Consider the following 27,722-nt stretch of genomic DNA (forward strand, 5'->3'; position numbering starts at 1 on the left):
TATATGTACTTCACAAGTGGAAGTTAAACCTCAATTAAAGAAAATTAAAAATCAACAGAAAATGGCCCAAACTATTCGTCTTTCCTACAGGTTACTAAATGTCCTCAGCCTTTCTTTCTATTACATATTTATTCTGTTAATGTGGGCCATTTTCAAGAATAACTGACATAGTCCAAAGCCTACGCAGTATCACTAGGACGTAACTCACCAACAAGCACATAGATCTCTTACCTTTTCCTGTTTCTTACCACGTACGACGTCTGGATAGACGGTACATGAATCTTATTTGTAAAAGTTTACAATGTTCAATGTGGGAAGCTATTAGTGACCCTTACTGCCTTTGAAGTGTAGTTATACTTTTTATGTGGTAAACTATTAAATCACAAGAATCTTCCCTGCCTCTGAAGTTCTCTTAGCAACTTTCCCCTACAATTTTGGTAATTGATCCCATACCAACGAGTGAACTCCTCCTATTGCCATAAACTATCAGTCTGACGTTGTATTGTCAGTAAGCTTTCCTCACTTGTCGTATTTCCCCCACTAGCTTGTGAGCTAGGGACTGAGAGACAGCGCTAAGCACGTGCCTTCCATGCGCACAGGTGCCTTGAAGGGACAGTTCCCCGGCAGTTCACGGCACTGGAAGAACCACCAGAGGCCAGCAGTTCTCCGTACCTCACCCAAGACACATGCTGGGACCCCGAAGGGCAGTGACAGGGAGCTTCTCTTTAAGAAATATGCGTCTGTAAAATGCTCTACGTCTAAAAACCTTCTCCTGACATTTCCCACCTGGCCTCACACTCCTGCAGGGGAAACTGGGCACAAGGCCGAGAGCGTGAGTGACTTGTCTGTGGTCACAAGTGAGCCAGCAATGGAGAACAGGGTCCAGAGCTCTCATGTCTGTCACCAGTCTTCCCACCACACCTCCTGCCTCCAAATGACTCCTGCTCAATCCCATCCTTCTCGTGGGTCAGAGTTTTCTGAACCAAGACAGGCTTGATCTGCTTACAAAGCCTCCTTCTCGGTTTTCCACCATCCAGAAATTTGGTCGGCGTGCCTCCCAGGCCCTCACCTCTACCCCACCGAGTGTTAAGCACACGGCCAGTAAGTCGGCCTCGGAGGCCTCGCTGTGGCCTGACGCCAGCATCAGCCCTCCCTAACCGCTGTCAACAGCCCTCTACCACAGCATCCGGAGCAGCCCTGTCTGCCGGGATGAAGCACCTCTTAAAATTAAAAAGCCAGTAAGGTTGGCTTAGAAAGCATTTGTCTTGACGCAGATTTGATGCAGTCCGTTGTCCTGTTTTTAGGGTGCCTTAATACCTACAGCAGCCTCTCCAAGAAGGCAGTGCCTGCCCATGCTCTGGACAGAAAACGCAGAGTTGTGTCGCCAAGTGCTGACAGTGCGACCTCAGTCACCACCTCCTCTTGGCCCCACCCAGGAGCTGACTACTGAGTTCTCATATGTGACAGCACCCGCTGTCTCGGTGCCCGAACGGCACAGGCCAACCCCCGCCTTTGCAGGCTTCCATTTCAGCAGGACTCCCGAGAACACCACCACTGCCTAAAACATTTCAACGGCTCGCGCTGAAATACAAAGCAGATTCACTGAGCAGTTGGTACTCGATAAATGTTTATGGGATGAGGGACCGGCTCCCATGGTTATGAGGTGAAGTCAGCACGAGAAAGCAGAGAAGATACTTCAGAGTCGGACGTGAATCTCCATTCTGGTGTACCGGTGATTAGGTCTGCACTGAAGTCCTAGAACAGGCAGACCTGCAAACAGGCCTCGATTTCATCACCCCTCAAATGGAAATAATAGCAAGCGGACCCCTGGGAGGCTGTTGTGAGGGTCGCTAGCAGCTGTGCTTGATGCCGATGGCACTGAGCGCCGTGTGCTGGTCCTGCCCCCTCCCTTCCGGCCTCCGTCTCTCCACCTTCTCTTCCTCTCCCCGAGCGCACTGGGCAGCGAGGCTGCGCCCTTTGCCCTCTGCCTGGCAAACTCCTGGACCTTCCCCAGGGTCAGGGCCATCCCACCTCTGCGAAGCCTCTGCTGACTCCCCACTCTCCCTGCTGTTTCCCTTGCCTCTGGGCTGCCCCCCCCCCCCAGAACTGCTATTCCATCACTGTCCTGACCCATCCACTGTCCCCAGGCTGGGAGCTCCTCGAAGCAGAGAGTGCGTCATGAGCTGAGGCCCAGCAGCACACACAAGTGCGCGCGTGTCTCGGCAGAACTGCCAGAGAGAGAAAGGCCCAGATGCGGTGACACTTCTCAAGGGGGAGAAGGGAGGGCACGTGCGAGGAGACTGACTTCCCGACAGAGCTTCCTCGGCTTTGGAATGCTGCCCGTGAGTCCCCAGTGTACCTGGTCTGGCCCCTCACTAGCCCCGGGGAACTCCGTGCCATGCCCACAGTCGCTGGAGTCCTTCATCTGTCACTACACGGCCCACATTCAGGTGACGGTGTCAGTATTTAGACACCGCAGCTGGATCTAGGGGGTCTGTCGTGTAGTCAACTTGCCCATTAACAGGAAGTCGATGTCTCAGTGGTTCTAGAAGCCACAGCCACTAATTCACTTTACAGGAATGGTAAGACCACACGAGAGCAAAGACTTCAGAGCCGATGGTAGCATTTCTGATGCAGACGCTGTCAAATACAAACTGGCTGATTAATTTTAAATGATTTCACAGCATTTAAAGAAAAAACATGAGGCTGACACAAAGATTTTAAAACTCATTAGACTCGGTCTTGAAATCCCGGATATATTTAAATTGAAAGCTGCTCTTCTGACAGCTTTTCCTTCAGACGTGCCATTGTGTGCGCGCCACTGCGGTTAAGGTTGGGCGAGCACTTCCATTAAAACCTTCGCTTTCACCGGCTTCTACTTTCACAACAAACATTCACTCCGGGCTTGGCTTTTGCATACAAAAGAGTTCTGCTTGAAATATATATTCCAAAGTACAAAATAAAGCTGTCTGGACGGAAAACTCAGGAACAAGTTTTTTGAGGGGTCTCGGGTGTAAACGAGTTAGAATAAGCTAGAAATTTAGGATCAAACATGTCCTTTCTAAAGCACAGAAGTTATAAATGGAGAGAGGCTGGTAGAGTCAGTCTAAGAGCGAGGGGGAGAAGGTGCATCTAAAGCCAGCGTATTCCAGAAACCTCAGGATCGTCCGTAACTCCCCACGCCCAGTGTGTCACCAGATGCTACCACTTCTACCTCTGAGTACTTCTCAGGCTAGCTGGTCTTCTGGTCTCCCCGCTTCTGGGTTATCTATCGGCAAGCAAGCAAACCCAGGCCGGTGTGGCTCCCCATCCCATGAGGACACAAACCGCAAGGCCTGCTGATGGCCCTCAAGCCAGGCTCCTGCTGCATTTTCAGCCTCGTGCTCTCCCTACTTCCGTCTATCCCTAGCCCCTCTCTGCTGTGCCCTCCATCCCAGCTCCCGTGAACAGGCCTTTCTGTTGCATCTTCTTGTCTTTTACATCCAGGGTAGGAAATTTCCTTCACGACATTGTTGAAGGGCACTCAAACCCAGCCGCTGGTTAATGACACCAAGAGCAAGGCTGGCATTTTAAAAACACATTTATTCCCACTGATATCTCAGCTGCACTTGCAAAGACAGCCTGAGACAGGCTAGACTGTCATTGTGGAAACTGAGGCTCAGGAAGTTTGAGTGATGTGAGCAGGTGTCACAAACAGACTGGCTAAGCCAGAGCCATCTCGTCCCACACCAGCCTGAGCCATAGAAGCTACAGGCACCCTGGGGAAGTTCAGGCATTAGACTTCTGGGACCTGGTCCCCACAAATCTGCGATGACTTCCCTCCATTCCAAGGGCTGTGGCCTCTGCTGGGCTTGGGCTGTCTTCTCAGGCTCCTCTGGATATGCCTTGCTCGCCTCCAAGTCCAGGCCTTCAGTAACAGTATTTCCCTCAACCAGATAATCCTGCCTTTTTTTTTTTAAGATTTTATTTATTTATTTGACAGAGAGAAACAGCCAGCAAGAGAAGGAACACAAGCAGGGGGACTGGGAGAGAAAGAAGCAGGCTGCCAGCAGAGCAGGGGCTCGATCCCAGAACCCTGGGATCGTGACCTGAGCTGAAGGCAGACACTTAATGACTGAGCCAGCCAGACACCCCAAATCCTGCCTTTCAAGCCACAATCATCTGACTGCCCCAGAAATCCTGGAGTGCAGAGAACAGTCACTGCCTCAGTTTACCATTTTTGTTCTTCTATGTTTCCTGCCAACTGAGTCCCTCCCATCTCTACCATAAACTTTGAAAAGGTAAGGCTCTCATATTACTTTTCAATCTCCTTATGGCACCTGCTACTGAACTGGAGACCTAAGCATTCAGTAAAACTCCATTATGATCAGCAAATATTTCAAATAGTTATTTAACTTACTTAAAAAAAGGAAAAAAAAAACTGTTACTATTTTTTTCCTGACGAGAGTCAATGTAAATAGAGATAAGCACAGCATCCATGCTATGTTTCTGACCACCACTATTTAGAACTCACTTTTTCTTTAAAGCTGAAAAAATAGAAGTTGACTTGGGAAAGAAAACTACCCAAATCAAAATACGTGACAAAGCCTGAGAGCCCGAGGACTAACAACAAGAGGGGGGCCGAGTGCAACGGCTTTCCAAAAACCACGTCAGACCTAAAGTGCTGATCATTGCAGGGCGCTCTGCTGCGGTCACGTGTGAGGCGGGGGGCGCCCAGTGACCTCCAGGAGGAAACCCTCAGCAAGAGGGTCAGGAGGAACTTACTCGCCTCAGGTGTCTCCAGGTGAACAAGCAGAGCAGAGGGGGAGCGGTTCACTGGAGCGACACAGAGAGCACCTGTGAGGCTCGGCGCAATCAGAAAGCCCTGGCTGGAGAGACTCGCCACGGGACCAAGCAGCGGGAGGGTGTGCATCATCTAAAAGATCCAGTAAGAGGGGGAAGAAAAATGGCCCAGTATCTACCTGCAGAGAACTCTTGGAATCTGAGCACAGAGGCCAGGCGGTGAACCTTGGGTGAAAACGTTAAGTAAACAGGAGAGGGGCGCCTGGGTGGCTCAGTCAGTTGGGGGCCTGTCTTCAGCTCAGGTCATGTTCCTGGGGTCCTGGGATCGAGGCCCGCGTCAGGCTCCCTGCGCAGCATGGAGCCTACTTCTCCCTCTCCCACTCCCTCTCCCCCTGCTCGTGCTTTCTCTGTCTCTCTCAAATAAATAAATAAAATCTTTTAAAGAAAATTTAAATAAAAGCAGAGGATCTGATACATTCTTCCTTCACTGCAAACTTCATCTCTTGGAAGACAAAGGAAGAAAGGATAGGACATGGATGTCCACGACCACAGAAGCCTCAAGCAGAGGCAGGAATGTTCTGTTACACTCGGGACAGTCCTCACTTACGCTAACTCCTCTGATGTCCCATCAAGTTTAGCATGCGTCCCAGCAGGGACAAGAGTGCCAGGGACCTTTGTACAAACCAGAAAAAGCTGCCCAACTGCGAGGATGCAGCTTTGCAGGGACCCAGCTTGGGGAGTGAGAACAGTCTGGACTTTGGCCACACATGGCTTCCGTGTGGAGATCTGGAAGGCAACTGGTTCCCCTGCTCAACGAGCTGTGCTTGAGCCTCCTGTGTGGTGGGCAGTGTGCGGAGAGCAGTGCCACGTGGTGCCCAGGAGAGAAGGGCCTCTGCCCGTGAAGCTCACGCTCCAGAGGAAGAGACAGATAAATCCAAGAGCAAGTCCAGACAGTGACAAGTGCTGTGAGAGAAACAAACAGCATGCTCACTGTGGTGGTTCATTTTACACGGCAACTTGGCTGGGCCGCGGTGCCCTGATATTTGGCTATTCCGGATGTTACCGTCAGGCTGTTTTTGGACGAAACTAACATGTAAATTGGTGCGCTAGGAGTAAAGCAGACAGCCCTACCTAATGCGGGCGGGCCTCATCCACTCAGCGGATGGCCTGAGCAGAGCAGGCTCCCCAGGCAGGAGGGAATCCTATGGGAGAGGGCGTTTGGACTTCAACTGCACATCAGCTCCCCCCAGGGTCTCCCCTGCTGGTGTGTCCTGTAAATTCTAGAGTTACCGGCCTCCACAACTGCATGAGCCAACTCCTTAAAATAAATCTCCTTCTCTACCTATATACACATTCTGTTGGTTCTGTTGCCTTCCTTGAGCCTGGATGGTGAATACCAACAGTGGCCACACGGTGGTTGCAGCCTAAACCATTTAAATCATCAAACATCACACACAGCACAGTTCTGCAGGGAAGGAACGGAGCCTGGGCGGCAACAGAAACCAACAAGAGTGGTCACAAGGGTGTTCACTCATAAGGGCACTTATACCAGGTCTCAGAAACACAAGCAAGTCCTGTCCTCTAGTGTACAGAAAATAAAACCCCAAAATCCTGTCCCAGAGGTGAGGGAATTTACAAATACAGACCTCCGGGAGACTGAGGGGAAAAAAGCAGGTTCCAAGAAAGATTATTTTTGAGGCTTGTATTTAAACTTGTAGGGATTTCACAAAGTTCTATTGATCCCACTAGTGGGAAGAGCCAGGACTGGTAAAGCAGGGCTGGTGGAGGGAAGGAACTGTAAGAAGGATGGGTCTGCAGACACGGAGGGAAGTGGGACACACAGCCCCCAGGGTGGGTAGATGGGGCGCACCACGGCATCAATCCTGACTCACCATCGGCAGCCCCGGCCAGCTTTCTCACCTTCAGCCTGCCTCCCCTGGAAAACGGGGTGATGCCCAGCCATGGGGTAACAAGGAGGACTGGAGGAGGCTCGCCAAGCCCCTTGGCCCACCACTGGCACGCAGAGGCATAGGCTCAGTGAACAGCATCTTAGGAGCGAGGTCCCGTCTCTGACCTCGGAGGCTTTAACTTCTCCAGACATGAATTTAACTACCAGCGACCTGGGCCTGGTATTGGGGGTTTCTTCAAAATCTAGTCTGGCTAATTCTGTCTCAGATTCTTAGGGGAAGACACTAGTTCCCGACTCCTCCTCACCACAAGAATAACAGGAGAGAAAGTTCTCATCACAGTGCTTGACACACAGCAGGCACCACCACAAATGCTGATTCTCCTTCCTTCCTGAGTCCTGCCACCAGGGAACACGTATGTAAGATCTTCCCCTGTGGCTCTGTCTGCCGCACCTGTGGCGGGGCCTCTACGAACACGGAGTGCCCAGGTGATACGTAAAGTAGGAGACGGGGACGATCTACGTGCCTGCTTTGTTGGACTGGACGTCTGTCCCTAACCCTGATTAGCAACAATGGAAGATTTCCAAAGGGTCCCAGGATCCCAAGTCAGGTAAGGCAGATGAGAAAGGGAGGGAAGCTGTGGTTCAGGAGGAGGGCTGCCAGTGAGAAGAGTCAGCAGGGACAGGCAAGGGCGGGAGACAGGATGTCACTAGCAAACAGGGCAGACAGGAGGTGCCGAATCTGTACGTTGAGAACATCTACAGGCGGACACGGAGCACGGGGCTGCCAAGCCTCCCCCTGCACAGACGTAGCACTAAATGTCCTCCGGCGACGTCCTCCCTCAGCTGATGAGACAGGACTACCACCAGGACATCGGGCCCACTCTCCCCAGTTAGAACCATGAATACAGAGAAAAAGTATTTCATTTCTTGAGCTCCCCAAAGGCTGCTGAAACTTAAGCTGGAAAAAAACAGAGGAAACAAGGACCACTCACTGGATTCCGGAAGGTGAAGTCCATACCCATCTGCCCTGCTCTAACGGTATGCCAAACAAGTGAACACAGTTAAAAACACCAATTAGGTTTTTTAATGACATTATCTGCAGACTTCATTCATGAAAACGATGAAAATCACATACATGTTTAGAATGAATAATTCACAAAATCAGAGAGCTTATGTAAGGACACAATAAGGACAACACTCTTGCACATTTAACACAAATTAAATAATGGTCAAGGTCAGCTACTGGGAACAAGCAAGGACACGGGTCAGGACGTTTCAGCGAGACAGCCAGAGGCTCTAACAAAGACTGGAAGGGCACTGGAAACTCTCCAGAGAATATGCAAGCTGCACTGATTTCCTAAGCTCCAGTGTTTTCGCATTTTTCACATCATTAAAAATGGAATCAGTAAGGATAACAATAAAGACAGGACTGCCAGCTTCCTCGCAGCTTGCAGGGAAAGCCACAGGCAGAGGCGTGGGGTCCTCTGAGGGAGCCTCTCCCACCTCTGTACAGCGTGACACAGGCTGGGTGGAGAGGCATCTTTCTGCAGCTGTGAAAAGCGGCCCACAGGTGAGCCCTGTGCAGACTCCTGCCCTAGGCCCAACCAGCAGCGGCCTCAGTCAGCAGGCCACAGCCAGCCTTCTGTAGGAGTCCAAGGGAGGTTTGAAACAAGACTGCTCTGTCCTTAAAACCAGACCACTTCTTTGTCCCAAAATGAAGATCAGAAACAACTTCAGATTCAAGGACACAGGCGTGGGGCTAGCAGGCCCGCTGTGACACCAGCCCAGAGCGTGGACACCCTTAAGCTCTGGGCAGCTGCCCCACACCTGGGTCCTGCAGCTGTAAAGGGAGAACGACCAGCCCCTCACAGGTAACTGGAAGGATTACAGCCCTGCAAAGAGATGACCAGATACGAGATGGGCTGGGCTCTGGGTTTCCTGCCATGTGTTCAGGAGCCCCTCCGACCCGCCCCAGCCTGGCCCTGCCTCCTTGGGCCAGTCCCACGAGGCACACAGCACAGAAACTACTTACCTGACAGGAAAAGGCCCCGGTCAACTCAGATGAGCAATCTGCAAACGGAAATCATCCTTTCTCTCTGCATCCCACAGCCTCTACCCAGTCCGTTACCACGGCAGCCAAGGAATAAATATGGACTCGCTGCTCCTGCACCCAACACCTTGAAACCTGTCAATCAGCCTCCTCTGTCCTCACTGTCACCGTCACCTCTGACTCTGGTCCTTCCCTCTTCACTTCTGCAGCTATTCACAGATGTGGCATTACCATGAAGTTGGCTGCGAACAAAAATGTCCCATTTGGAACACGTGTGCCTCCGAGAAAAAACATGTAAGTGGGGACAAGGTCAGGAGGATGGAATCTAGGAAGCGGTGTGCGTCCACGGCCACACTTCCAACTTTGTTCTATGTGTGCAACTTTTCTGTAAGCCTAAAAGTCCATTCCAGAACAAAATATTTAAAAAGAAAATCTCTGGGGGCGCCTGGGTGGCTCAGTCTGTTGAGTGTCCGACTCTTCATTTTGGCTCAGGTCATGAGCTCAGGGTCCTGGGATCGACCGAACCCTCATCGGGCTCCACACTCAGCAAGGAGTTTGTTTATCCCTCTCCCTGCTCCTCCGTCCCTCGTGCTATCTCTAAAATAAATAAATAAAATCTTGGAAAAAAAAAAAAAGAAAAGAAAAGGAAAAGAAAATCTCTGTATCGCCAGAGATCCGGGTGTGCCCCCTCATACACACACACACACACACACACACACACACACACACACACACACAGAGACGCTCAACAAGTATTAGTTGAAAAATGCAACAATCAAGAGGGCACACAGGTTAAAGACAAAAGACAGGGCAGTAAACCCAAGGTCAGGAGGAGGTGGTGGGTTGGTGTACCTGAGAAGGAAGACTCTTAGCAGCTTTCCAGGTGGAGGGGCAGGACCAACAGCAGGAGAAGCTGACCACGGAGAGCCCCACGCCACCTGCGACCACAACCTGTGCCCAAACTGGCAGGCGCCTGACCACGGCCTCTGCCGCCCGAGGAGACAGGTACAGGATACACACGCATGCTCTCCCTCACGGCGCTGCGCCAGCACACGTCACATGCACGGAGGTCCACCGACAGCTCTGCATGGTGAGGCTCTGCGTGTCGGGGTCTTCAGAGTAAGCTAGTGCCCAGAGCCTCGTACTCTAACCGGACACTCAGCCCTGAAGCAGATTCTATGTGTAGATGGGAGCTTCCGGAAAACATAGGCTAAATCTATCTGGCAACTCCCGTCTTGTGCTATTCTTGTGTGCCTCCGTCAGAGACACGTTAGAACAGCAAGAAACGGGAGGAGCAACTGTTTGCATTTAGCCACAACGGCCATGGGATGCCAAGAACCAAGCGTGACACCTTCCTCTGCCTCTTGGTGGGCTCTGTTTTCAGCCAGGTTGTAAGTACGACTGCTCGAATCTTCTGCCACTACAGCCCTGGCTAGGTAGGAGAAGCGGCCTGTTTGAGTAGAGCCAACTTAGGACGGCGGGACTCCGTCTTAAAGCATGAGGCACAGAGTGGAAGCTCGCTCAACTGAGACTCACGGCAGTTCACCCACAAGTGGGTTTCTCCCTCTCCATCCCTTCTGCTGAACGTCTGATCGACACAAAAGACAAAACCCAAGTAAGGCGGGACAAATCATGTAAATTAAGACATCAGTGGAGAAACAGTCATCGTACAGATACGTCTCTATGCTACTAAACCTTACACAGTGCGTTTCCTTACACGAGCGTCACGTTCAAGCTCAGCAACATAGGAAAACGTGCATGTCCGCGGACAGCTCTTGACCTCGGGATAAGGTGGCATCCCACGCAGCAGTGCCTGGTCCGCGAGATGGGACTACAAATTAAACAGACTGTTCATTCACGGGATCTGTTCATTTGTTTTTCACTGGCACAGGTGAACGATACGTGGACTGTGGTTCATCTGTGTTAAGTCAGGTCAAATCTGATAGGATTTCTTCACCTTCACACAATTACAGTGCTTCCGAGTTGGGTGTAAGCCAAATCTTACTTGCCTGCTGATTTCTACCACAAAATTGGTCCCATATTTCCAGGCAGAAGTCTCAACTTGGCGCTGAACCTTGGAACGTCCTGGTCTGCTAAGTGCACTCTTACAGGTTCAAAACTCTGCAGCGGTTTTAAATGCCAAGTTCTGCCTTCCACCATTAATCCTCTCTTCTGCGCTGGTCCCCGCTTCACAAACTGACAGATATTTTACCACCACTTAGGGTTCTCAATCCACACAAGTCTTTTCCAGGATCTGGCTGAGCCACGGTTCCTAATTTAGCTCCTGGAGTCTGGGTGTTGACATTTCTCCACTGTTAAGCTGCAGTATAAGATTTCACCAGCAGGTGCTCTATCTTCATACAGCAAATCCCCTGCTCTACACATTTCCTGAGCCTGAGGCTCCTGGTTACACACTATGGTCCGCCGCAGACCGAAAGGAAACCCTGTATCCTGAGTATCTCAAGAACACAACGTAAATATAACATAAAAACGGAAAAGGTCCTAAAGCCCAAGCCCCTTCTCTATACATGAGAACCAGCAGAGGCTCAGAAAGATTTCTGAACACACTCTGTAAAGCAAGTGAAAGACAGAGTCACCTGAACTAACACCTGGCCGCTCTAAAAAACCCTGGACTATGAAAATACTCTAGGAGAAAAGAGCATGGGAAATCATTTTTCTAGTTTTTAGTCAGCAACAACCAAAGGGAGAGAAAGACAAACATGAAAATACAAAATGCGATGCAGAGAAATCTACCTAAAGGAATTCACAATGACTAGAAGTTAGTACTAATGCTACTTTTCTTTTAGAATAAACATTCTAGCACCTGAAGCAAGATGTAAGGTTGAAGTGACTATAACCCTTTTCCACGCCCTTCTCCCAGGGACTGGGGATCACCAGTGTAGACACACGGAACCAAGTCGTGCTTGCACTCACACTGCTGGTGTGCCCGGAGATAGTGGCTAAGAGCTGTGACCTTCAAGCCAGCAGTCAGCTCAGAAGAAAAATAATGGGTTCAGTACCAATGCCCAGCCCCAGGAAAATGACTTTAAATAGGAAGTCATAACTAAAAACTGCAAATCATGTTCTGGAATTGGGACCCCCTCAAATGGTTCGTAAGCATCTGTGATAGAGGACATGCATACATTTCTCCGGGAAGAGGGGCCCCGTGACCCTGAAAAGGTTAAGAGCCACAATGCCCCACAAAGCAAAACTGAGGGCAGGTCACTGCAATGAAGACATTAAATACGAATGATGCAACACTGCTCACTCTCTCTTCCCGAGTGGCGGCGCACGGACGGACGGAGTGATCGACTGAAACGGAGCAAAAGCCTGACAGCTGATCCTGGAACAGCATGAGACAGACGTAGGGTTTGGTGCCGAGCTGAGGAAACCTGACCTACAAAATAACGGCAGTCCAACGCTAACTTTTGTGTTTACACTAGATCGTTACCAAAGATTCCACGAGCAATGAGAAACATTCTACAACCAGAAAAGCAGTTGGTCTTAAACTCTAATTTTGAAAAAGATAACTTTTGCTTGAGTCCATTTTTCTTGGTCAGGAACACCTGTGCAAAGCCCTTCCCCTCCCCAGCCTGGATCGCCCTGTCAGGCTGCCTGTGCTCCCACTCCGACCGGCGCTTCAATTAAACCGCTGACTAGGAAATTTCCTACAAAATCTTGTTAGGATGTATTTTCAGTTTGTAACAATTCCTTTCTACTAATGGGAAGTGAGTGCCCCATGCTCTTCTGAAAAAGGACCACACCTGGACAGACCACGATGTCGGGGTAACAGTGTTTACTACAGGCGAAGCCGGAACGGGGGCCCCCCTGGCACACACAGGGGCAGGTATGGTCCCGGAAGAAACCAGGCTGTTTTCCTACAATGCCAACCTGACTTGACAGTATGTCACTGAACATGGTTTTTAAAACTAGAGCAAACATAAACATTTGCACGAACTGTTAATAATTTAAAACATTAAACTGAAGCCAACAACAATAATGACAAAAGCACAAGATTCTGAAGCAATTCTGAGCCTGTACTGGGCCACACTGGGTGGAGACCCTCGTGTTGCAGGAATATGCTTCATTATCCTTGGCGGCGAGGGTGTTCAAATAGGGAAGGTTAAGACACACTAATGTAAGTCCCTGCAGGCACAGGGGGGAGAAGCCACGTAGAACAATAAAAAACTAAAACAACTGAGTGACATGGCCTGAAGGAACAAGACACAGAGCAGTAACCCGAATCGAGAGCTCCTACGGCAAACACTGCTGTCATCAAGGGCCACACCGATGTCAACTCATTTGGTCCACTCCGCAACCTTGGAGTCGGGCGCTGTATGATCCCAATTTACAGATAAGGAAACAGAAGGCACAGAGACATGCCCCAAATGGCACAGCTCTCAGGGTGCTACGAGGATTCGGACCCTGGCAGGCCAGCTCTGGAGCCCACCGCCTCCATGACCACATCACCCCCGTTGAAGTGGCTTCAGTAGAGATGTCCCTCGTGTTTCCCGGAGGAAACTGCACACCTAATGGCCACAGACACAGAGGCCCAGTACCGCACTAGGTGCTCTGATAAACAGCCCAAGCTGGGCTGACGACAGTTCACTGAAATATGGGGCATGTTTTTATCCTACAGGTGAGGAAACCAATCAGAGGGGTAAAGCACCTACAGCTAACCCCCAAATAATGCAGGGGATGCGGTGCTGACCCCACCCAGTCAAAAATCTACATAAAACTTTCGAATCCCCAAAAACTGAACTACCAATAGCCTACTGTTGACCAGAAGTCCTACTGATAATGTAAACAATTTATGGGTATTACACCCATTATATTCTGTATTCTCACAATAAAGAGAGAGAAAAGAAAATGTTATCAAGGGAATCATAAGAGTAAATACATTTACAACATTACACCATACTTATTGAAAATGACTGTGTATGAGTGGACCCATACCACTTAAACCCGTGTTGTTCAAGGGTCAACTGTAGTTCCAAATAATTCCAAATTATATTTAAGTAGCAAGTGAGATATGGAATCTGGGTTTCAACTCGGGTTCATCTCACTACGAAGCCTGAGTTCTTGCTGCTCAGTCGGGCCCTAGGCATCCAACCAGTCAGGAATGATGGTGATCTCTGACATCATGTCAGTACCTGAGACCCTTTGTTCTATATATAACCACAAAGCAAGAGTTCTCAACCTTAGCACTACTGACATTTTGGGTTGGAAAATTCCGTTTGGGGGCTGTCCTGTACATCGCAGGAAGTTTAGCGGCATCCCCACTGCCACATATCGGGGACAGCAGCCCTGGAGTTAATTCTTGAACAATTGAGAAAAGGGAGAGTCGAGGGCACAGACACTCCCCAGTCTCAGCTCTGGAGGGAACCATGACACTGACTCTGACTCATCTCACTGTGGTTCGACCGGAAAGGAAGATAATGCCAGCTGAACTGCCAAAACACAGAAAGGAGTAACCAGGAGTGATTCAAACATTCACAACCTGACGAAGTTTTTATAGGACACTTTCACTTGAAACTAGTTAGAATTAATATAATACACAGCACATTCTGAAAGACACAAAGAACTCAGCACTCTATGTTAGTAAATTAACTGTCACTATGATTTAGTAGAATACATGTCAATATATAGATGAAGAACCCAGAAAGGGCCTTTCACTTTCTCGGAAAATTTATACACAGAGCACCTTTTTGCATTAGAAAGATTTTGTAGCTTCTAAAGTTCTATTGTAATCTTTCCTTCTCAGAAAAGCTCACACTTCCCTAACTTAGGAACAAGGGCTGCTTATATTAACACGGGCCGCTGATGAAGTCAGATACATTCAAACCATACTTCGGGGATATTTCTGTACAAAAACAGACAGTGAACTAGAATTAGAATGCCTTTTACCTTAAAAAGCACGATGGTTAAGTATGTGTAATAAAATGTGAAGTGGGACATTCACGCCATCGATTCCCCTTTCTTCCACACTCTGTTAAACGTACATTTGAACAGTGCCCAGCCACTCACCTGGATGACTTTATAGAAGTAGGCGTACTGCCGAGCCGTGTTCTTGTATTGGCTGAAGACGTCATGGATGGCTTGTGTGGACTGGAGGTCCCGAACTTCGTCCTCCTCAAAGTAGAGAGGAGTGTCATATTCGCTGGGGAGGGTCTGAATGTAGGGCTGCCAGAAAGAGTTAGGGTCGGCTCGCTCACACAGCAGGTGAAAGGCCAGTGTGATATTTCCCATAGCTTGAAGAATCCGGTCTTGAGAATATAAAGGTCCTGAATTAACCCAGAAGTTAACAGCATAAGTTCCAAAAAGCGCCTTAAAAAGCATTCATTCAAAATATATATTAAAGTTACAGAAATAATTGGAAAGTTTTGTAATATGCAAAGTAACATGCACCTTTCTTCTGACATTGTCCTACTATGTCAGATTACAAGCATACAAAACAATGTGACTTTGGCGGAACATCTCACTAGTTTGAGAAAACATCCAGATATGGTCCTTAGTGCCACAAAATAAAATTTCTTATTTTTATCATTTGCACTTTGCCTTGAACAGTCAGAAATTATTCTCACCCAACACTGAATTTTTAGCAGATTCGACAGTCATTAGTAATTTTCGTGGAACCCATAAAAATAATTCTTCTGCCTAGGAGGAAAAAATAAGAAAATCATATAATCATCAAAACATGTCACAGTCTTCAACCCCTTCATCTGTGGTCAGAAAGCCAATCGTGCAATCACACATGAAATACTGTTTAAGGTTGTATGTTAGCACTTCATTTCTAACGATCAAATGTATTTTTAAACGTAAATATTTGTGGTATACTTAGATAAGTAGAAGCAGGGTTTAAAATCCTACTTCTAATACAAAAACTAACCATATACATTGGGAAAACAGATTTTAAAAATGGGACTTTCAATTTTAATCCGAAGCAAACATAGCCATTTGGAGTGGAGCACAAAACTGTTAATTCTTTGCTGCACTTATGTTTTTAAGTTCAAAAAGCAAAACAAAACAAAATTTCTATCTCCAACAAAAACTTGAACGTGTCGATGTGGACTGCTCTTGCTGTTGTATTTCCGAAGCCAAGGGACATTCCTTCCTCAACATGTTTGTCTTTAAGGCACAATGGTTACCAGCAAAAGCACAAGTCCCTAGGACATGTTTTGGTTTACTGAGTTTTTTCCCCCAAAATATTGTCTCCTTTTTTCCCAGTATGCAGGTGTCTTTTTGGTATGTGCTGTATATGCACCTATACTGCTTAAAACACGCAGAGCAGCACCCTGCCCTGATTGTGGTGACGGTATCACGGTGTGGGCGCACGTCCAACGCATCACTATGACCACACGGAATATGCAGTTTCTGTTTATCAATTATACCTCAATAAAGCTTAAGAAATGCACACGGTGCAGACAGACCACAACTAAGACATCTGGGGCAGCATCCACACGAATGATGCTTCTCTGATAACACGAGAAGAACATGTGACATCCCGGTTACTCTTGCCTTCTGCCGATGTCTACCATTTGGATTCTGTTTATGTGTGTCTCTTCCCCTACTATATTTTAACGTCATGAAGGAAGAGACCTCGGTTTTTTTGGAAGGCTGGCATAATAATGACCAAGGTACTATTCACATACTAGACATTTAACAGGTATCTAATACACTGGTATATGGTTTATCAACATATCAATGAAAAGTTAACTACAACTTGACCAAAAACCTTGCCTGAGGTTTGAGGGGGCCCGAATAAATAACACTCATTTCCTCCATCCAAGTTCTGAACCCACTGAGAGAGACACAAGACTACAACAGATGGTCACCCAAAATATCACCTACTGAATCCCAGAATTAGACAGACTCCCCCACCTAGTTACAGGCAGAACCGGAGCCCCACGGGCCTCCCCACGTGTGGCCTGCCCTGTAAAGCACACACAGTGGAGCGAGCACAAGGGATGCATATTGGCAACCGGCTCCCACCAAGACACGGGCCAAGACCAGGTCCTTCTCCCCAAATCGTCGAACAAAATAAGTTATGTTTCCTCTCTAAGAGAGGCACAAGTGAGGGGCAGAGAGAGGCTGGGAATGTCAGGGTGCTGCTGCTCCCCTCATCTGGAAGGAAAGACCCAGAGCAGAGGAAACGCATTTGTCCCTTAGCAGACAAATACTGCTCTTCTTCTTTCCCTTTCAGCTCTGGGGGCACAGTGTCAGTAGGTGGCACTGCCAACCACTCAGTTACCGCCCCCCCCAGAAAACCAGTAAGTACCCTGGACATGGCCCATCCTCCTCCCCAAGCCACCCACCTCCACATACACTCTGTCACAGGGCCTGTGTGCTCCCCCTCCTAACCTCCTGAGTCCACATCCTTCTCTTGAAGTCTCAGAATCCTTTGAGGCATGTTCTGTGGTCTCGTTAACAGAGGCTCTGAAACATGAACCAACTTGCCCCAGGTCACTGGTTAGCAGCACGGCTCCCAGGGAGGACAGACCGGAAGGGGCTGCCTAGAACACGGGTAAGGCTCTTCCAGGCCCCTGGTCAGCCTGGGGACCCCGCAGCAGGAAGCGGAGCGCTGAGAGCACACTGCCTATTTGCCTACGAGGTCAGAATCAGCCCAGACACCTGTCTCCAAGTCCCATGCCCGCTCCGCAGCACAATCCAAACACGCTGAGGACCCCGGACCAAATGATCAAAACTCACCTTGATGTCTCTCGTCGCTCTCAAACCAAAGCCCTCTTCTTTGAAGTTGACCATTTCAAAACCCTCAACAGAGGCTCCATTTTCAGAGGCCCACTTCATTAGGTCAGGGAAGTAATCTTCTCTTTTTCCATCAAAAGTAACGGACAGACCTGTTTCATGTGTCAGAAAACAAGAGCTACATTTAGGACCCGTATCATTCTTTTTGCTCTTAGAAACTGAAAAATATACACTGGAAATAGTGGTAACGCTCCAATCTTGAAATCAAAACTCATCACCAAGTAACGAGACTTACGGGGCTGACCGTTTTGCAATGTATGTAATTGTACACCTGAAACTAATACGATATTGTGTGGCAGTTAAGCTTTAATTTTTAAAAAAATCTTAAAAAGAAAAGCTTAAAAAATAAATTGGTTTAAAAAGTGTTTAAATAAGTTGGAATGGGCTGAAATCATAAAATTTTCTCTCATTACAACATAATCAAATTAGAAATCAACAAAAGAAAAAATCTTGAAAATTCCCAAATATTCTGAAATTAAACAGAACACTTCTATGTAACCCACAGGCAAAAGGCGAAAACACAAGGAAAGAAAAACAACAACAACAACAAAACGAATCACCAAACAGTCACAGCGCGTATCCTAACTAGTGGCAGAAAGGCAAATTACAATCCTAAACCCCCGGCGGTTGCGGAGAAGTGTTTGCTGAGCCCAGGAGGTAGGACTACTGACTGCTGGGCTCTGTGAAGGGATGCGGTAGAAAGGGGAGGGCTCCACCACCTCACACTTAACAGCAGCTCCCCCGTTAAGTCAGCGTGCCGTGTCTCACAGGCAGCTTTGCTTAACAAAATTCCCAGGAAAACAGCAATCAGCAACTGGCACATGCACAGGGGGCATGTGTAAGGATGGGCACCACAGGCTTGATTCTAAGAGCACAAAACTGGACAGCTCTGCAACCGAATTCTGTTGAACAGTTTGAATGAGTTGGATCATATGTACCTACAAATAAAACAATACAACACCATATTTTTAAAAATTCAGGTGCTCTGGGGCGCCCAGGTGGCTCAGCCAGTTAAGCGTCTGACTCTTGGTTTTGGCTCAGGTCATGATCTCGGGGTCCTGAGATGGAACCTCATTTTGGGCTCCGAGTTCAGCAGGGAGTCTGCTGGAGATTCTCTCTCCCTCTCCCTTGGCCCCTCCTCGCCTCACACGCGCATGCTCTCCCTCTCAAATAATACATAAATCTTCAAAAATTCAAGTGCTCTGATACCATTCATACAAATTTTTAAAATACCACTGGCTCCAATATATTTTTGTGGGGTTGTACGTGAAGTAGAAAAACATTCTCAGTCAAGACAAACTCCCAAGCGGGGAAAAGGGACTGGGAGAGAAGCGTGACACTTCAGCTACAACTGCAATATTTATTTCTTAAAAACAAATAATGAAAACAAAACAAAGGATGGAGGGCAGGATGGGGAACAGACCAGCAGGTGGGAAGGCGGGAGAACTTGACCGGAGGAACTGACTCAGTCCGGGTAGGAGATTCTTAGGCATTGTGTTATTTTTTGGACTTTTCGGCATGTCTGCAATACTCAAGGAGATGAAAAGCCATGCAGAAGAAAAACCAAGATTTATTTGACGAATAAAAGGAGAGGAACAGGAACTTCACAAACAAGAGGAGCAGGGTATGGAGCCCAGCCCAGGTGCCTGTGGCCACGCCAACAGAACACCACCAGGAGTCACCTGGATCTGTGCAGCAAGACGGCTGGGCACAGGGCTGGGCCACACTGCCTATGCAGAAAGCTGATTTCGGTAGGGACATTCTGAGACAGAAGTCACTCTTTGCTGAAAACTCAGGAATGCTCTAACCTTAGTGTGAGTTGTAGTTAGCGGTCTCTGCTAACAACAGACACTCAGGACATACGAACTGTTCGCTATACATCTGGTGAGCCATTAGCACAGTCTACCATTTAGAGCAAAGAAACACATTATAAAGGAACCTGTCGCCGTTTGGGGGTCGAGACCATCTAAGCTAAAGACTGCATGTTTGTAGAAGTACACGGGACAGCAATGAAACCTCAGTGAGCAAATAAAAAAACAAACCCTCTTCTGACTCACTTTCACAGAATAAATAAAAATGGAGCCTAGGAAGGTTCTTCTCACCCTTTTAAACGCAGGCTCCTTATTATGTTTTCTCCTTCCACCTTCCATGTGGCCCTGCACACCAATCTTTATTTTTTGTGCTTTACAGAACAAAAACAATAGGTTTACTGAATAGGCTTTTTCAAGCTGACACTTGGCCCCGTCGCCAGCCTGGCTGAGAATCATTAAGACGCCTACTGAATACACCCTGTAAAAACACAGCTTCGGAAACAGAACTACATCTCTTATTTAACCAAGACAGGCTTGAGTTCATCGTAAATCTTGTGAAGACATTCATCTATTAGTGTACGTTTGTGTGTTGACCACTCATGACATCATGTACTGACCTCAAACCCTCAAGGAAACACAATGTGGAAAAACAGATCTAATGTATATTTTGTCAAAAATAAATAAATAAAAGTTGTGTAATTTTTGTTTATTTTTAAAGATTTTATTTATTTGAGAGAGAGGAGTGGTGGGGAAGGGCAGAGGGAGAGAGAGAAGCAGACTTCCTGCTGAGCAGGGAGCCCGATGTGGGGCTCGATCCCAGGACCCCGAGATCATGACCTGACCTGAAGGCAGATGCTTCACTCACTGAGCCACCCAGGAGCCCCAAAAGTTGTGTCACTTTAGCCCCTAGATACACTTTTCCCCTATGGCTCAACGTTCTTACCCCTTCCAGAGCAGGTAGCAGCACCTCAGAAATGGGAGAGATCCTGGGATAGCTTCCCAGTACAACTCTCCCAAACTCCGAGCCCCTTCCACTGTGACCTTCCACAGGCAGCAATGACACCGAGACCTTCCCAACCTCAAAACATTTCTGACTTGCGCCAAGTCTTTAAAGGATTTAATTAAAATAAGATTATTGTTCTAGAAAACGTACCTTTTTGTTTTTTGCGTATTTTCTCGACTAGAGACCGGATCTGCACATACTCTTCCCATTCCTTTCCTGGGCCAGGTGCAGGACTACTGCATTCTGTAACACAAAAGCCACGGCACTCAAACACGCTTGCTTTCAACTTAACCAGCTAGTCTTCAGCGAAAAGAGGACTGGGGTTTTGTTGCTGCTGGTTTACTTTCAAAGGACAAAGACACCACAGCCGTGATGATAAACATGGGAAGTATGAACCAGGCATACTTTTCAAAGCATATAAACCCTCCAAACCCATCCACACGCTACTTATTAAACTGGGACCCCTCCCCCATACCTAAGCGTGAGCACTGAGTTTGCAACTATCTTACTCTTGCTGCTCAGAAAAGTTTTCCTCAGCATATACTTGAACACGGGAAAATTTAAAAAGCTAGGCTAAAAATGCAAAACATTTCCCTGAAAACTCTTCTAGATGGATTAAAAAAAAAAAGTTAATCTTAAAAGTCAACGTTTCTTTCTAGTTAAATCCTAGAACAATGGCTCTCTAAAGGAACCAGTTAAATTGGACATAAGGACAATTACTCAACAAACATTTCACATCCATGTGTAAGGCTCTATATTAAGCACTCTGGGGGAGTCACAAAAAGAGATGGCACAGTCACTGCTAAAAAGGAAACTGAAGCTCTGCTGTAGGCCAGAAGCAAAAGACCAGCACTCGAGACTGGTGCCCGAGGTTCTGGAAGGCTGCGACCTGGGCACCCGGCCTATCAGCAAGCTCTTTCCTTTTTAAACAACTGTATGAGTTTAAAGAGAGAGCATTCTTCCCACGGCCACCTTTGTTCTTGGAGGGAAAGAGAGCATGTGGTAAATAATTAACACTAACAAGTCATAACGCATGGGCTGACTCATAACTATTAAGGCTAACCAGTCATTCTTCCACCAACAAATACTGACTGAGGCCCTGCAAGACAAGAAGACAGAGCCTGTCCTCAAGCTGCCCGCAGTGTAGTCGGGGAGAGAGGTGGTAAGTGGTCAGTACCTCAGTGCTCTATGGGGGGCCCACACTGCTCTGAGGGCCAATCGGGTCCACAGGAGCCCTTGGGGAGGGACGTGACCCTGACTCGATTGCTGCCTGCTCCTGGCAGGGAGAGAAAGCTAAATTTTTATTTCAGGTTTAGCCTGTCACATAATCTGAACATAAGGGGCAAAGAAAACAAGACAATGTCGTAGTTAGTAGAGTGACCCCAGCTAAGTTTGAAAACTACCCAGCACCAATTCAAATTCACAATTAAGAAAAGAAGTTACCAATTTATACTAACTTATTAATCCAAGTACAGGCACTTCATAGATATTTAATTTCCTTGAACCAAGAAATTGGAAGACTCTGAAACACTAAAACTAAAGGGGAGCCATTCTAACAAGGGGGCAGAGTTCCAAAGGTCTGCTTCTGAGAGGCCTGCCGTGCTCACCTGGGGCCTGACGGCCGCGGCGCACCTTTACACGCCACAGCTCACGCGACCCTTACCCTCCCGAGACGGTCTGTGTGCACTGCTGTAAACACCGAGACGCAGAGCGGTCGCACGATTTGTCTGAGGTAGTCGAGTAGATCCCTGCCCACTGGAGCCCAGGGAAGCCCATGTTCTGGGGGATTCACTGCTTCATCTGGCCCTCGTGAATCGCTATTCGGTACCAATATCCCCAGCTTTAGAGAAGGGGGAGACGGCGGGTCAGAGAAGTTCTGACACTTGCTCAGGTCACGTGGCTAGCAAGCTGGGATTTGAACTCAAGCCTGTTTCACTTCCTGCCTCACCATGCTGGACACCGTCCTGTGCAGCCCAAGGATGTAAAGGAGTGAAGCCGCACTGCCCCGAGGGAGGGCGGGAAGCCCAGGGCTGAACTTACTCTGCAACAGCTCACTAGTCAGGTTCAAGGTCTCCTTCGGCGACACGCTTGCTGTAGCACCAGTGCCTGATTTTTGCGTTTTCACTCGACTCTTCTTACCCATTTTCTGACTATAGAGAAGAGAGAGAAAGACAAAAAGCATTACATTTCCGAAGAATCAAGTCACATAATAAAATGTGGCACAGCAGTGGCTTAGCCTCGAGATACCAACATCTTTTTTTTTTTTTTAATGATTTTTTATTATATTATGTTAGTCACCATACAGTACATCCCTGGTTTCCGATGTAAGGCTCGATGATTCATTAGTTGTGTATAACACCCAGTGCACCATGCAATACGTGCCCTCCTTACTACCCATCACCGGTCTATCCCATTCCCCCACCCCCCTCCCCTCTGAAGTCCTCAGTTTGTTTCTCATAGTCCATAGTCTCTCATGTTTCATTCCCCCTTCTGATTACCCCCCCTTTCTTTATCCCTTTCTTCCCCTACTGATCATCCTAGTTCTTATGTTCCATAGATGAGAGAAATCATATGATAGCTGTCTTTCTCTGCTTGACTTATTTCACTTAGCATTATCGAGATACCAACATCTTACCTCAAGTGTGCCATATTCTGAACTTTCCTTCCAGAAAAAGAAATGTGTACCAAATATTAATATTTGGAGGCTCTCAAATGAAAAAAAAATCGCTTTGTAGTCTCTGGAAGAAAAGTGCCTTCCTTTTCACCTACAAAAACTACAGTAGAGGCAAATCTTACTCTGGAATTTTGTCGAGTTGCACAGACTCTACTGTGTATACTAAAATGTTTATTCCATGACACCACACAGATAAAGATTGCGTATACACACGTGTATCACAAACTGCCATATGGGCGCAAAAAACTCGATCTTCTCTCCCCACTTTGCTTCGGAAGAATCATTTCCCAATCAAAGCAACTGTGCAACAAGCAGCACACTAGGCTCTCAGGACAAATGCTGAAGAATGTGGAGGCTCACAGACGCTTCGGAGAGCTACTCGCACTCCGCGGGGCTGTTTCACTGGAGAGCGCAAGGTGCCTTGCCCGGGGTCTCACGGGAAGGTGATGGCAGATCCTACACCGGGACGAGGTCTCCCAGCACCTCCCACAGTGGCACCTGGACCACCCAGGAGCCTTGGACCCTCTCCCATGGGAGAAGTGACCACAACATTCCACAAGGAGGTGAGGCAGCGGGACATAAATACACCAACAGCATGCCAGCCCCGGGCTCTGCGAGACGACACTCATCTGAACACGCTTCAGCACGGTGAGTCTCAAGACGCGCCTTGAGGAAAGTAAGGGGTCGGGATGTGTGAAGAAAGGGGAGGGCGAGTCCCAGGCAAGGACAGGAATGGGGGAGGCACGAGGGAGCCCCAGGGGGAGCCCCAGGAGGAAACGTGCCTGGCTGGAGAGGTCGAGATGTCGCCCGGCGAGTCTGCCCCCTGAAGGAGGGCTACACGCGCTGCCCGAGGAGTCTGGCCCGAGCGTTCCTCCTCCAGAGAGAAGCGCCTGAGGACGACAGCCCGGCAAGATGGACAGCGCTCGGCCAAGAAGCGACGGCGGCAGTCCCCACGCTGATGAATAACCACACCGCGATGCCTCTCCATGGAGCCCTGACAAGCTAAACGTAACCTCAAAGGGGAACCAGAAAGTGTACTCTGACCCATTTATTTCTGCAAAAGGAAATGGCTCTTGTTGGGTGGAGATGAGGGATGGGATAAAAGCTTTGAAAGCCCTACTCTTCCACTGTATCGCTGATCCCTGACTGCATTGGAGCGGAAGGCATGCGAATACTGCCCTTGTGCTAACAGAACAGAAAGCCGCCTACCTCGAAGGGCCAGGGTAGGGTCCTTCTGTCTCTAAGGTGTGGAACAGAACATGGAACTCCGTATCTAATAAGCCTTCTAAAACAGTGAGCGATACACAGTGTATGTCATCCTGAAATCAAAGGGAACAGGTAAGAACATCTACAACGTTTGCAGCAAGGAATTAGCTGCTTTGAGGATCAAAAGCAGAAAAAATAAATAAATAAACGGGGATGGGGGCAGAAGGATGAAGAGCTTAAGCAGCTTTTCCTGAACTGAAGGACTAGCCTCTTAAAGGAGACTAACGCTCCCCACATGCTCGTGGCCAAGAGTGAAGGCAGAGCCTCAGTGCCTCCCGGGAGCGCCGGCTGCTCTTCTCTGCATCTTAGGCTCTCTGCAGAGAACCACTGACCCTGACCCCAAAATAACAAAAACTACCCATAAGTTTAGAAAGAAAGACTTTTTCTAGGGTGGTGATTTTTTTGTATTCTTTCTTTCTTTCTTTCTCTGAAAGAGTAGTTGACATACAATATTGTATTAGTTTCAGGTGTGCAACATAGTGATTCAACATTTGTATACACTGCAAAGTGTTCACTACAAATCGACCTGCCATCTGTCACCTCGCCAAGTTGTTACAGTATTATTAACTATATTTCCTATGCTGTATGTTACATCTCTGTCACTTATTTTATAACTGGAAGCTTGTATCTTTTAATCCCCTTCCTCTATTTTATCCATCCCCAGATCCCCCCCTTGGAAAGGACTTGAATCGCACTTCCAAATACAGCTCTGCAGGAAGAACCACAGAAACCGGCCACTGTCAGCGATGGGCCTGCTTGGCCTCTCCCTTCAGCCCTGCCTGCAAGCCTTTTGCGTATCAGGCTCCAAACAACTTGAAAACATCACTTTGATGAGGCGCCCCAGGACTCTCCCCCCTCCTAGCAGGCCTGGGGCAAGTGAGCCCGAGACAGCCATGCTCTCCCGCGCCGGCGCCCACAGTGTGGGGACCCACTACCAAACAGGCTTCTGCACTCTGTCCGCAGTCCCCTATCTCCCCCAGGTCTTCCTGCAGGGATTCCCGGACTGCCATCACTCCCAGCACGTAGATACCTGTCTTGAGATAATGATCATTAATTAAAACAGCAACAGTGAGCCTGTATGCACATGGTACTTACACTCTGCCAGGTGCTGGGCTAACATACATCTCCTCATTTGATCTTCCTAGACCCTCTATCAGTAAATCATAGCCTCATCTTTTTCTTTTTTTTAAGATTTATTTATTTATTGGAGAGAGAAAGAGAGAGAGTGGCATGCAAGAATGAGTTGGGGGAGGGGCAGAGGGAGAGACTCCGCAAGCAGACTCTGCCCTGAGTGCAGAGCCTGATGTGGGGTTTGGTCCCATGACCCTGAGATCATGATCTGTGTCAAATCAAGAGTCGGATGCTGAACCGACTGAGCCACCCAGGCGCCCCCAATCATATCTTCATCTTTCAGATGGCATTCTCAGGAAGGCGAAGTCCTTCAGCTTTGTCCAAGGTCATACATCAGGTAACAAGTGAAGCTAGAATTGAAACTCAGCTCTGCGTGACTCTAAAGTTTGGCCACTGCCCCATTTCCTCTGTTTAAATGCAGAGCAAAAGCACAGGGCACTGCAGGGGACAGGAGGGCTAAAATGTCTTCCAGACGTGACACCCAACAACACCCTGCCAAGTGCCCACACCCCTGGATGTGGCCAACTGCCCGCCACCTGCTCCTGCCTGCCTCCTGAATTCATCTCGCGCTTACACTGTGAACACTAGTCCCTTGCAGGTCTCTGTGGCCAAGCCCATCGCTACCACTTAAACCTGCCGCACGCCGCCATCCCTGGCCCAGCACTTTGGGCTCCACCACCACCAACAGCGCCCAGTCCCTCATACAGGTGCCGTCTCGTGCCTCTGTGCCCTGTCCCTCTATCTCCCCCACCCCACCCCTTACCTGCACTACTTGAGTCACTTGTTCAGTAGCCTGCTTTCTCTAAAAGCCCTGCCCGGGTATCACGTCTTCCTGATCCTCCTAGCTGTAAGATGCCCTCCTCTGTACCACTTCTTGTACCACTGGATCTCACCGCACTGCAAGACTTGCTCACACACTGGCTTTCCTCCTGGATAACAGGCTCCTTGAGGCACCCTGTCCTATTTCTATTTGTGCCCCAACTTCCAGCCAGAACCCAGCACACAGCAGGCTCTCTGAATAGGGTGCTCATGAGCTCCCAGGGAAAAGCATTCCCTCCTTTGGGCAGCTCTTCAGTCAAAATCTGCATTGCTGAAGATCCTACCCAAGTTTCTACCTCCTTAGAACATTAAGGAAATGTCTAATTCCTGTCACAAGTGAGAAGCCATTAAAGATCTGGTCACAATGATTTGGAAACACAACAGATTCCTTTGGCAGTAATACTCTACCGTTGAAAACTAAAAACTCAGGATTTCTTTCCCTTAAGTCAGAAAACCGCTGGCTTTTAGAAATGAGTAATAGGCATAGAAATACAACCCAGGCCAAATTTCCAAACGTATCTGTCAACTAGCACCTTGGAGAGTAGGTACATGGAGCATAACCTTCAAAGGCGGGGGCGGGGGGGGGGTTGCCTATGTTTATAGAACCGGTCACTTAGGCCACAGCCAGTTAAGACCCTCCCCTCCAGTTCCTTCCATCCTTCTGGCTTCATTTTCCCCCCTCCAATCTCCTTCCCCACCACGAGAGGACAGTTAGCCTTTATAAATGGAGGTATAAAGTGCTCAGGCAGCACTCCCAGTAAGGTGCCAGTACTCACAGAGCCTCCTGGGCGCCTTCCCAGTCACAGCCATCCCCAGCAAGGGACAGTCGTGTTGACTCCAGTACCATTGCTTAGTTTGGTCTGTTCCTGAACTTCATGTCATGAACATGTAGGCTTCTTTTGCTCAACACAAGGTCTTTGCACAGCTCACAGGGTGGTCCCACCTCCCCAGCACAGCCCTTGAGGTCCTTCATGCCCCACCCCACTTTACCCACCTGCCTTCACTCTACCCATTACCCCTTTATGCCACACACTGCAGGGATCTGCTCATCCTCCCCATTTTCTGGAAAGAAGCTATCCTCCACCACCCGCTTTGTCTTCTCCTGACAAAATGTTTCACAAACTTAAAGACTCAGCCAAAACATCCCCAATGTCCTTGAGGAATTTCTAGACTCCTGTGAAAGTCAGTAAGAACAAGCCAAGTTCAAGGTGATTAGTAGACGCTAAAGTCTTGCCTTACCTTGAGATTCAGTCTTTTGCAACTCTCTTTGAACTGTTTCCCTCCCACAGGGATATAGACCCTACTGGAGAGAAAGCAGCTTGCTTGGGGGAGGCAGTAAGAATCTTACATATAGATGTTAATTCACTTCGTCTTAATTAAATGAGGGGGTTGTCTGTCCTTGTCCCCAGTGAATGTACCTCCCTCGGGTACAGGATCATAGGTCCAGGCCAGGTCTTAATCTGTCCTCCCAGAAACGGGTTTGCACTGACCCCTTCCTGGAAAGCTCCCCA

General features: G+C 48.3%; 1 protein-coding gene across 1 annotated transcript in view; it reads right to left on the reverse strand.

The window, feature by feature from the left end:
* SETD3 (SET domain containing 3, actin N3(tau)-histidine methyltransferase) overlaps nucleotides 1-27,722 on the reverse strand; it is a 77,856-nt gene that overhangs the window by 40,470 nt on the left and 9,664 nt on the right. The window contains exons 2-6 of the mRNA XM_045775450.2: nucleotides 22,362-22,471; nucleotides 20,472-20,564; nucleotides 17,451-17,599; nucleotides 15,326-15,398; nucleotides 14,769-15,025 (exon numbers count right to left, since the gene is read on the reverse strand). Coding sequence (XP_045631406.2) covers nucleotides 14,769-15,025; nucleotides 15,326-15,398; nucleotides 17,451-17,599; nucleotides 20,472-20,564; nucleotides 22,362-22,464 — 675 coding nt within the window. The 5' untranslated portion in view covers nucleotides 22,465-22,471. The remainder of the gene's footprint in view (nucleotides 1-14,768; nucleotides 15,026-15,325; nucleotides 15,399-17,450; nucleotides 17,600-20,471; nucleotides 20,565-22,361; nucleotides 22,472-27,722) is intronic.

Source organism: Ursus americanus, chromosome 26 (assembly GCF_024610735.1).
Source record: "Ursus americanus isolate L20-20 chromosome 26, mUrsAme1.1.p, whole genome shotgun sequence".
Taxonomy (NCBI): domain Eukaryota; kingdom Metazoa; phylum Chordata; class Mammalia; order Carnivora; family Ursidae; genus Ursus; species Ursus americanus.